This window comes from Polypterus senegalus, chromosome 12 (assembly GCF_016835505.1).
Source record: "Polypterus senegalus isolate Bchr_013 chromosome 12, ASM1683550v1, whole genome shotgun sequence".
Taxonomy (NCBI): Eukaryota; Metazoa; Chordata; class Cladistia; order Polypteriformes; family Polypteridae; genus Polypterus; species Polypterus senegalus.
Window position 1 is genome coordinate 53900514 of NC_053165.1, and position 12216 is coordinate 53912729.

General features: G+C 39.8%; 1 protein-coding gene across 3 annotated transcripts in view; it reads left to right on the forward strand.

The window, feature by feature from the left end:
• Positions 1 to 12216, forward strand: part of LOC120540567 (coiled-coil domain-containing protein 60-like) — a 109570-nt gene that overhangs the window by 86505 nt on the left and 10849 nt on the right. The window contains exons 14-15 of one of the 3 annotated variants that reach the window (XR_005635820.1): positions 1157 to 1259; positions 8445 to 8613. Coding sequence is in view for 2 of the 3 variants with exons in the window: in XM_039771407.1 (XP_039627341.1) it covers positions 1157 to 1258 (102 nt within the window). In the remaining variant the exon portion in view is untranslated. Of the gene's footprint in view, positions 1 to 1156; positions 1260 to 8444; positions 11847 to 12216 lie in introns of those variants that run through there. The other 2 variants (XM_039771407.1, XM_039771408.1) reach the window with 2 other exon arrangements.

Consider the following 12216-nt stretch of genomic DNA (forward strand, 5'->3'; position numbering starts at 1 on the left):
TCAAGCCACTTTCCTGCAAAGACGAGTGTGCAAGTAGAATAGAACAGAAAATCTCATACTGACCTTTAAGTATTTTGACACTCTTGATATCCTTCTGCTGTGAAACATTCTGACCTGTCATGGTTTACACATGTCTTAAACATCTATTATCATACACTGATAATTTCTGTATTATCTATATTATTTATGTATGTATTTATTATATTACATATCTATTGACTATATTTACATATCTAGAATGCAAATACCATACATTGCATCAATGTTCATATTGCTAACTACACGTCAATATTGCTGCTACTTCTTTGTCTTGCCTTTGCACAATGTTTTGTCTTGTTTGTGTTTTAATTTAAAATTTTAATTTTAATTCTATTTTTAATTTATTATTTGCACTTCATGTTCTTACACTGTGGACCCTGAGCTTCACAATTTCGGCTGTCTGTATACTTGTATATGGTTGAGATGACAATAAAGTTCGTTTTGACTTTGACTTGAACACCTATGATGACTTGACTAGCCTCATGATGATGACAAGAACACAAACTGGTGTCAGAACAAACAGTAAACATGAATTTAGTACCATTAAATTAAAAAAACTATTGAACAAGTATCCAAAATTTTACAAAACCTCCAAAATGACATTCAAAAAGGCAAAACATCCATAAATAAGATCATTCAAAATTAAAGAACAAAACAAATTTGCAACAAAAATGTTCTGTTTCTGCCTTTCCTGCTACAACATTTATGCAGCTTTTGCGATTTTCCTCTTAGATCCCAGTGATCTACAGGTTGGATTGATTATCTGTTTTAATTTGGACCCGTGTAGGTGTGGACCCTGCAATGACCTGGCACCCCATCCTGGTCTATGTGTCCAGAGCTGCTGTGAAATTCTCTCAGACTGACATGCCTAACACTAGGTAGCACCACACAGCTGCTTTAACTCATTCCAGTATGTGAACTGGCTGTATGTAGTTTGTCTCTTTTGAAATTCTTTATTACTTGTACATTTCCCAGACTCCCACAGAATAACTTTTCTCATGTGCCTCCTGCAATGAAGCGTCCCAGCTGTGGCTTATTAGGTAGACGTCAGGGATATTCATAGGTGATCTACATATTTTACGCCTGCTTGTTGAAATAAAATTCAAATTCCTTTCAGATAGTCCGGGAGCACGTAGTGCAGATGCCTAAAGAAGATTATGAGACCTGGCTGAAGTCAAGGGGGGCTTTGCCCACAAGGCCACAGAGTGCCCCCCGGTAAGGTGAGTGAACTGTATTGTAGTATGTGGTGCCACAGAGACAGACACATGTCAAGCCCTAACATTCTATGCATCCATTCATTTTTCAGAGCTGTGGTGCCCAGCCAATAGCATAGGATGACAGTCCAAAATTTGCTTAATCACATCCTGTGTCCCTGGTGGATTCATCTGCTATGTAATAAAAAAAGACTTGAGTTCACATTCTGCTGCTGCCTGAGGGTAGCTAATTAAGTGAGGGGGAGATGCCACACTGAATGAATTCCTGAGAAGAGATAAATGGTGTTGTGGTGCCCACTTAAGAAAGGACAAATGTAGTAGGACGGATGTGCAGTGGAGGCCCAGGCAGAGGTGTCCTTGACATTAGTAGCCCAATTCGCAGTTGGGCTAATGGATTTCTTGCTGTTTAATCAATTCAGTGGCCCAAATTTTAGCTTCACTACTGCCGTCTTAGTAAAGAAGAGCAGCAGAGAAAGTGGTGTGGCCCCGAGCAAATACCTAAATAGAGAAAGAAGTAAAACCCAGCAGCACACCAGTGGGTTTGCTCATGCCTTGCACCCAGTGCAGCCAGGATAGGCTTCAGTATTCCAGAACCCTGAAATGGATTGAGCTGTCCAGTAAAGGCTGGCTAGATGACTGAATGCCAAGAGGAGGTGGGATTATGCATTCACCGTTTATTGTATCTTCTGTTGAGAAGAGCATAGCCATGTCATAGGCTTGTGAGATATTTTGCAGCATTTCATGGTATTGTTGTGTTGCTCCAACTGTTGCTCGCCATAAAATCGGAGAGTTGAGCCCCTACTAAGCCTTTAGGTGTACTAAACTCCATTTTCATATAAAACACCAGATGTATGGTTTCAGATTCTAATCATGTGTATTTCTGACAAATGAAAATGATTCTGAAAGTGAACTGAGTTGACTCATCACCCAGATGTGACAAGAATCTGCTGTCTTGTGAAAGGGCAGTGCGTCATGAAAGCTTCATGCTGTGGGGTGGCCAGACGGGGGTGCTATGCTCAACTGTAACAAATCATGTATTGCAGCCTGAATGCTTTGTACTTGTGTTAAAGAACATTGTAAGGTTAGGCTGATAAAAGGGTAGTGTTACAGGATGCAGTGAATAGCATTCTGTATCTTCCACTTCAGAACAGAGTCCCTTACAGCCTACACCTTGAAGTGCCACTACACAGACCCAGTCAAAAGAGCCCCATGCTCATATGATGTGCTAACTGCCTCAAGCACCATTTCTGGGTGTGGGGAGAAGCACACTGAGGAGTGGAGCACCATTCTGATATGGAGGTTATGTGGGATGCAGGGCCATGTGATACTCCCTAAGTCTGAGTGAAGTCGAGGTGGGTTGGGATGTAAGGAAGTGCATTGGCAGTACCACTGAGAGGCAAAGCTCACAGATTTACAGTGGGGAAGCTCCAGGAAGAGGAGACACAGTGCTGTAGTGTGAGGACTAACATTGTGACACAGTGGGGAGGGCACTATAGTTCATGCCATTGTGTCCTGATACGCTCCTTAAGGCTCACGCCTACTGTTACATTTGTTTTTTCCCATAGTAAACAGTAGCTATCAGTGAACAGACCAAATGGAACAATATGACCTCCTGATGAAAGCGCATAGAGCCTGCCAGCTTGTGTTTGCCTTTCCAGGAAAGCCTTGAGTGCTCCGCTATGCCAGTACAGAATGTGATAGCCCTGCAGCATGCCGGAGAATGACTATGGGATAGCATCAAAAGTGATGCTTTTAAAGGGAATTTAACAAAAAACAAAAAAACTACCAACTGTTTCAGGAATCATCTAACAGCCTTGGTTAAACTGTCTTCGAGAGGAGGAACGGCCATGGAAGACATCAGGAAAGCTAGGCAAAGAGTGAGGCCTTTAATAGCTGAGCAGCCTGAGACTGAGACCGAGATAACAGACAATGTTAGCCAAGTGGAAAGTGCTGGGCGTATGTCCGGCTTTCTGTTTTGATAGCAAAGCCCTCCTGTTCCCAGCAAAGCCAAATATTTACTTTCACTTGGCAGCCAAACTGTTTTTTCCAAGAGCAGCAATTTTGAATGGGTACTGTGAGGCCCGACTGTGGCACCGGCGCATTCAGCAGTGTCAAGTGAAGCACAGAGTATATTTGTGTGCATGTGTCATTGTATGTTTACATAAGTGGGCATGTGTGTGTTTCTGTGCACTACGAAAGTGGTAAAAATGTGTGTTTTCTATGTGTATTCTAAGTGTGTAGGCATATGTACATATGTGCCAGTACATATATTTTCATAGAGTAACTGTATGCGTGTGTGAGAGTCATTTGTATTTGTGTGTGAGTACATACCTATAGTTCAATTATGTGTGTCACTTTAATTTTCTATACAGGTTTGCAGGGGTGTGTGTACAGATGTGCCAGTACATCAGAAAATATACATGTGTGTAAGCGTGCATTTCTCCATAAGAATTTGTGTAGCTGCGTGTGTCTTTGTGTATCTCTGTGAGCGAGCCTGTGCCTCTTTGTGGGCATTTTGTGTCTGTGTGTTTATGTGGGTCAGTACATGTACATGAAGCATTATATGCATATTTCAAAGATCACTTTTGTGCATGTGTGCATTGGTGTATACATGTATACCAGTACATATCTAAACATAAGTGTGTGTGTGTTCTGCATGTATCCATATGCATTTGTGTATTATTGTGTATGTGTGAGTTTAGATTTCTTTATTTATCATGCCTATATGGCTATTTTCACTCATGCGTGTTGCTTCATATGTCGATAAAAGTGTACCAGTGCCTGCTGGTTCCAAGTTTCTGTCTTGTATGCTTTCTTTCTTTCAGTGACTCCCAGCAGACTCTGCTGGAAATTTTCCAAATTCTTTGAGTTTCGGTATTGCCAGAAAGCAAAATAGGTACGGCTGGTCAGACTGGTGGCAAGCAGTTAGCGCCACTCCTTTGATTTGTACTCACTGGGCGTGTGGCACTGGCTGTTCAGGACGCACCCCTTTTCTCACTTCCACTTTGGCATCCATCATCATCATTTTCAGGTCTTATTCTTCATCTTTGTAGGGCTGGATATGAGTGGGGGAGGGGGTCTTGTTTCAGTTCATTCTTATTGTTTATGATATTATTAATTCAGCCTCACAGGTGTATTAGGACTTACTATGTCATGTGCCCCCTGATAATTCATACAAAATCAGTAAAAACAAGTATACAGGTGAGTGCACATGTGTTTACGCATGCATCAGTATATTTGTGTGATTTTCAATGTACATATATGACATGCACATAAAGGTGCCTCAGCACTCGCGTGAAGGTCTGTGTGCTTGCACAGGTGGACATCAAAGAGATGTTTTGGTATATGTCAGTAGGTAAACACACGTGTATATGTTTGCAAATGTGTGTCTCTATCAACCTGGGTTACTACAGGAGCAGTCCTGTGTCTGCCAGTGTGTGTTCGTCAGTACTTATTCTTGTATTACTGCACACCTTGACATGTTTTCATGTGTGTCAGTATACAGTGTGTTTTATTATGTGTCTGCCCACCACATATGTATATGGATGTAAATATCTATAGTAGTGTGTGATTGTGCATGAAAATGTGCTTGTATGCACACATGAAAGGTGCTATCTTCTCCTATATAATAAATAATTTGTCACATCCCTCTAGGTAATCTGATTGCCGACCTTGGGTTTGGTCTGATTAGTCACTTTAGCTTTGGTGGATCAGTAGTAGAGATGATGACATGATATTTTTGGGGTGCAATATTCAATTCCTGATGATGACTATTTTTTTTTTTTTAATTTTACAAAAATTGACTTAAAATGGAGCATTTTAATGACAATGCAAATTATTTACCAAGCGGTGCTGGGTCGTTAAATACTAATGAGGCGGAACTCAAGTCATCATCAAAGACAGGAAGTATTTGCAAGAATACAAATGATTTTTTCACAGCAGATAATGAGGCCCATCTACCATTGGTTATAGTCATAAAGCAGACAGGTGGTGAGCAATACGCCTAATCAGAGAAGCAGGCTTTATGTTGAGTACAGTCGAGAGAGGCAGTGCCAGGCAAGAGAGGTTGAGAGACATAGGGATACAAAGGAATGGTGCAGGGGGAATGCTGAAAGTACACATTTCAATGTATTCTGTTATCTGTTTTTAACATGTAATGTAGTAGGTATTAAATTAACTTGATTGGCTCTTTTTTGTATATGGCATGAATGTATTCCCATTCTGGGGGAAAAGTTGATGAATCCAAAAAAGCTGACTTCAGTGAATGTCATCTTTAACTAATCCTTTTCAAGTGCCAAAGCATATATTGTTTGCTTTCGTTTTCTGTTATACAATGTATGTTGAGGCAGATTGGAATTAATATTAATAATAATGCACGTCGCTGGTGAAGCTATATACCGTATGTCCCATATCTTTGTACCATGGGTGTTGGCTTGTATTTATCAGGAATAATTCAACCATTAAAATATCTGACCACTCTCCCGGCTTAATTAGGTTCCACTGGTAAAGGCCAAGGTCATGTCACCATTGGTCCCTTAGAAGCCGAGCCGGCCTGACACTCACAGCACACAATCATTTTGAGAGCTAACAGTGACCCTGCCACTTATCTACATCTGATAGCTTAGCAAAGTTTCCTGAACGAGGAGGGCACCTTATCTTCAAATGGAAAGGCAGTTTTCACCTTCAAATCAGCAGGTCTCTTTCCAATACAAGACTCTCCATATTCAACCAAGATCTTGAAAGCTTTTCCGAAGGGAGGCTATCTGTAGAAAAATGGACAAAAGTTTAATTGAAGTGTTTTGACTTTGACAGTGACTTTTTCTGTAAAAAGAAACCCCAAACCTTTATTGTTTTTCTCTAATAAATTCTCATCTGGCCATGTCACAGTTATATTGTTGATATTGTCGTGATTATAGATAGCTAGATATTTTCTTCTAACTAACTAACATACGTACATACCTGCTTACTTTATTTTTTCCCAGGGAGAAATTTGGCTTGTAGAGAAGTTCTATTAATGAAAAAATGAATAGCATTATTATATACTCGCTGTGTTTGGTCTTCAGGACAAAAAACAGCCTGAGGTTTCCTTAGCAATTTTATGATATTGGTGAACTTCCAGAGACATCAGCTAAGTCGGCCGGGACAAGATGTATTTTGTATGAGATGGACATGTAGTCGACTGCAGCTGTGGGACAAATTGAGTAGGATGGTCTGGAACCTGATATTAGCCAAGTGTATGTGTACGTTGTGTGAACATACAACATGCATGTACCACAAAGCTGAATTTTCTGCTTGGGTTGAATGAGAGGCTGTATACACTTCTACATCTTCTGTAAAATTCACACCAATTCCCATGGCTGTGGTTGAGTGTGAGGAGAGCGAACTGCTCCATACACGCACACACGTCTTTCATGGTGAGAAGTGTGGTGCATGCAAGCGCCGAAAACATTTAAAAGTGCATTCATACACCATCTAGTGGCTGTGGTTGAGTGTGAGTTGACAAGACTGCTCCATACACACTTACACAGGTCTTTTGTTTATATATATCTAATTAACAAACAACAAACCCTTCTCACATATATGCCAGAATGACTGAAAAGAAATAAAACCTGGCATCCATAGTCAGAGTGAAGCTTTATGCAGATGTAATGCTATTGGTATAAAGGAGACTCTGTAGTGTTTCTTGACACTGAATAATTTATTGTCTGAAAGTCCTTGGTGTTAGTGTGTGAGAGAGAGGATGTGTAGCATTGTTCATAATGGCACTCAGTTTTGTTTTAATGCTCTCCTTTGCTACGACCTACAGGAGGTCCAGAATGTGTCACATCACCGAGCCTGCCCTTTTAATTAACTTGTTGATTTGGTGGGCCCTCTCTTGAAATGATGCTACCAGCCCAGCAACTACACTGGCCATCACAAAGTTGCAGAAGTTGTAAAGGATGACACTTCCCACATTAAAGCCTGCTGTGCTCTTTCTTATATTTTTCCTCTGTCATTGATGTAGACCCCCAAGTACTTTCTGAGAAGTTCTTAGGTGAGGTGAAAGTCAATTACCAGTTCTCATCCCCTTTATTGTATTTAACCCTTACGTGCAAAATCATCTAAGAATTTCTATAAAGAGACATGTCTTGCTGTTAAATGTGTAGTCTGAGGTGTACAGAGTGAACAAAAAAGGAGACAGGACTGTGCCTTGTGGTGCTCCTCTGTTGGTCACACAGTCCTCTAGCCTCACAAACTCTGGTTTGAGTTGATGTTTGCTCTATTTGCTGTGTGTTCATTCATGTAAATGACACATGGTTTAGTTATTTCTGTCACTACATTACAGCAGGAAACCTGGACAAGTGCTCTGAGTCTCTTCTCAGGGAAGGGCGCTATATAAATATGAATGAAACCGATTAGCTTTACACATATTTGAATTTGAAATCAAATGAGTCCAAACCTACTTGCAATTGTTTATCCCTTGCTGCCTGTATCCATCCCTAACAAGCTGCATAGGTGTTGTTTGTTAAAAAAAGTTCCTTGCATTGCATTACACAGGTTTGCCTTCACAAAGTGGTAAAAGTATATCTTCAGTTTTCTCTCCTTGTGGTTGCCTCTTCAGAGAGCTCCTTCCCCATGGATCATAGCATTCAAATTGGGTCTGTTGTGCCACCTCTTCCCTTTTGCCTGGATTTAGTGCTTTGATGGCTGACTGTGTTGTAGCTGCAGTTTACAAAGACTCCATACTTTTACTGACCACTTTGTTCATTAATGACTTTAATTATGAAGGGGTGCTTTGTTGGCTTTTGCCAGTTTTGTCATCTCCCCCTGTGATTTAGCTTGTTTTTAATTCTCCTGTAGTCTGCCTTGGTCGCTTGGATTATTTTCATTTTGTATGGGTTGTAAATTATCACTGTGAAAGGTGCCAAATACAATAAAGAATGAATAAATAATGGCCTCTGCAATGTTTTTGGGCTCTGAAAATGAATGCCAACTTAGGAGATGCCCATTATTTATGGGGTGCCAGCCATCTTTGCTCAGTTCTGCTACTGAATTTCCTGCATTGCATTCACGACCACCCCACGGAGACAAGATCACTTGTCCACCTGACCCTTTAATAGAGGACACTTAGCTAAGGCATTTTCCAATATGCAGTCCACCCTCAGTTACAGAATGGATTTTTTCTTTTCTCTTTGTCTTTCTCTCTTTCAGATATTTTGACCAGCAGCATGAATCCTGATCCTGGATAACGACATTTATTCCTTAGTTCTTGTTGGTGGATTTCCTTAAGCATGTGAAGCATAAGTGGCCCAGTCCTACCTTCAAATAAATTCCAGTTTGATGACTTCTGGTTTCTTTCTATAGTCAGATGTACACCGAGGTGTGAGAATTACTTTATAACAAATTTTGGAAGATGTGTGCTTTTTTATTTACAGTAGTCTCTTTATTTTTTTCTCATTCCCAAAGTGTTGTGTCTAAATTAATAAAGTCAATGGCAGCAAATGTTTAAGAGCAAAACCACCTTGGTGTGACTGTGTACACAAACGCCTGCTTACATAAGCTATTATCTGTCCTTCCATCCACTATACCAACCCATTTATTCCAAACTATTCAGGTGTCACAGGCACAAGGCAGAATCCATCCGTACATCTGATGCCACACACCTTCACTCACTCACGCCAAGGCCATCATTGAGTCACTAATCACCTATGAGAAGGGAGAGAGAGAATGGAGTGTCCAGGGAAAACCAACACAGATGGGGTGAGAATATACAAACTCCACAAAGACATTGACCATTTTGGGATTTGAACCCAGGGTATGGAGTTGAGAGACTTTAGCACTAACCACTATACCACAGAGGATATGCAGAAAATAAAGTAGCAACAGCAGAGCTTCATTACAACGTGCAAACTTGGGGACTTTTCCATTAACTCAGCAAAGAACAAAGGATATGACAGTATAATTTCCTTTATTGCCACAACAATGAAATCTGCAGAGAATTTCATACATATACAATATGAACACAAACCTTCAACACAGGAAGAACAACAATCACTATTCCAAACTACCCCATACACAACTAAATGGACATGGTCATGCAGTTACTGTGGAGGACCTCACTTAAGGTTAATTGTAACATGGGGTCATCCAAGATCTACCATAGTCTAGGGAACCTGTAACAAAGTAAATTGTTCAGCCCAGCCTGCTGTGTCCGGCCTCCACACCTCCCACACAGGACACCTCCCATTTTAACTGTACTTAGTTCCCATTTTTTCATGCAGACTTAAATCTATCAAAGAGTTACCTAAGGGCAGATAAGAAACATTTAATCAAGCAAAAGGAGAACATGGAAATAAACCGTACTAAAGATATAAAACAGGGAACAAATGAAGTCACTTTCAAAATATAGACCAAAGTTAGTAGTACTTGTCTAGACAAAGCAACGGCAAAAAATAGCAGCCATTGAAAATACAGTGATAATGTAAAAAAAAAAACTGGAAAAGACAAGGAAACTGTTATAATTTGTTTCAGAACCCATAGATTTTGATCTGAAGCGTTCTATGCAAACCACCTAATTGCTATAGTTCCTTGGAGTGGCATTAGCTGACTAACTAATGCAGAGATCAAGGTACTGATTATTAAGAACTATCAACAGACAGCCAGTAGTCAAAGTTGAAAGAACCATCAAATAGTCCCTCTTACATTGATCCTACTAGCTTTTCCCTAACTGCACCAAGCAGTCAAATGTTTTTTTTTTTCAGACACCATCTTAAATATCAATAGCGTGATGCTACTGCTGATCACTTGGCTGCAACAGGATGTCATTCATAATAGCAACGTGCTGGGGACAACTGCAGGAAAAGCAAAATACAAAATGGCTTTGCAATGACATCGATAGAACAATGATAAAAACTAACAAAACACTAAAACGAATACCAAATACACCCAAACCTTTCCAAATGAATCTGCAAGCTCAAAATATAAACAGGACTATGACGGGTATACTGTATTGTGCAAGATGCCCTGGTTACTCCCAGGTTTCATGTCTCCCATTTGACAGTGCCTTAGTCAAATCCACAACAATTACTGATCTCCTGCCAGGGCCCTTTCATCTAGTCTATTAGTAATCACTTATATAAACGACATCTTGTACTTAGCCCGTACTTGCTCAATGAGGTGTAGTAGGCAAGATTCTAGAGGATCAGCCAGCACAAAGTTTCATGTCTCCCATCTGACAGCGCCTTTGTTACACTACTCACTTGCTGTTGTCTGGCAGCAACAATTACTTTTATAGTTCTTATTTCTTTGGTAAGCATTTGCCTGCAGCATCTGTTTCAGTAATGAATAGATGTTATTAACTAGAAGCAGGTTCCTTGCTTTTAGTCCGTACTCATTCAAGTAGTCAAACCCTATAGGTTTTTGTAACTTTCCTTTTTCATTTGCTCACAATCTGTTAATTCTTGCTTCCATATTTACATGTTTTTGTCAGTTCTTGACTACAGTCTCACCTTTTATTCTTGTTCAGTTGGTTACTAACCTGGCCATTTTGAGTAATCACCTATCTCATGTTAGCAACATTCCTCTTCTTCCACCTGTGGAACTCTACTCCCAATTAAACTTGGGAGACAAGTCAAAGATATAGAATAAGAGAGGAAGAACAATTATAGAATTGTGGGGAAACAGAATCTATCCCAACAGCATATGATGCAATGCAAAGAGTAACCCAAGGTAGAATGCAAGTCACATTAATGCACAGAAAAACATTTCATACAGTGAACAAAACCTACTCGGGAGATAATGATAAAAACAAGAGCGTACATAGTAATAGAAAGAAAAATGGTGGAAACCGTAAGATGAAGCTAAACCAGGAAACCAGGAACACAACAGCAAAATGAAAGTTGGGGCAGAGTATAGCCAACAAACCAAAACACACAATCCTACCGTTAGGTCATACTACAAAAGTAAATAAACTTGTAGCAGTGGCAGGGCACTCACATTCTGACAGTTTAAAAACACTGTTCCTGGGTGTTATATCTCAGCCAGATTTCCACCCCTGACTGGAGTTCATAGTCTTCTTTTATGTCCCTTTTGCTTTTTGTTGTGCCATTTATTTATATTAATGTTACTTTTGTTAATTATCTGCTATATTTTCTTTGTCTATGTTATGTGGGAGGTCCCCCAAAGAGGCGGGGACACCTGCCAGTCGCTGTCAGGAACTGCCCTCTACCCTATATATCCAGAGGGTCTCCCACAGTCCCTGGTGGTTCATTTTTAATGCCCTTAGGAGTGATGAGTTGTTGTTCTTTTTGTAAATTCAATGTGGTTTGTGATTTTCTAGCTGTTTTTAACCTTCTGCTCTAAGTTTTGACCTTGTTATTTGAATCTGTATTGTGACTTGTTTGATTTAGATTGCCTTCTTGTTACAGGCTATTCCATTTTGCCTTTGTGTTCCATAGAGCTCATTATTATTGGAGAACATTTTTTGTGAAGAATAAATATTTTATTTTACGAAGATTCCACAAGAGCCCTATTTGTATCTAGTTGGTGTTTTTGATCATTTTCCCACTTCTAGTGGGCATTTTTGGAAGTGCTTTTGGGACTCTTAGTTCTCGACACGGAGGCAGCTGAGAATTGAAGTCCTTTTCATGTAGTGCTACAACAAACCAACACTGAGAAAAAGGAGATAATGCATTATGTGATCACCAATGTATTTTTAGTATAACTTTCGTTACATCATTGTAGTTATGTGATCTTTAAAATGGTGTCATGTCAGTTTAAATCCATCTTAAGTCTGCTAAGCTCTTAAATAGCAAGGGGTGGTCTTATGCTGCACCATCGGGGCTCCACCACCCTGGGCTCACCACACACAGTATAAAGGACTCATTACCAAAGGAATAAATAATAAACTGAACTAACTATTCATTATGAAAATAAGCAAACAAAAACATAATTAATAACAAAGTTTACAAAAAAACAACAGAAA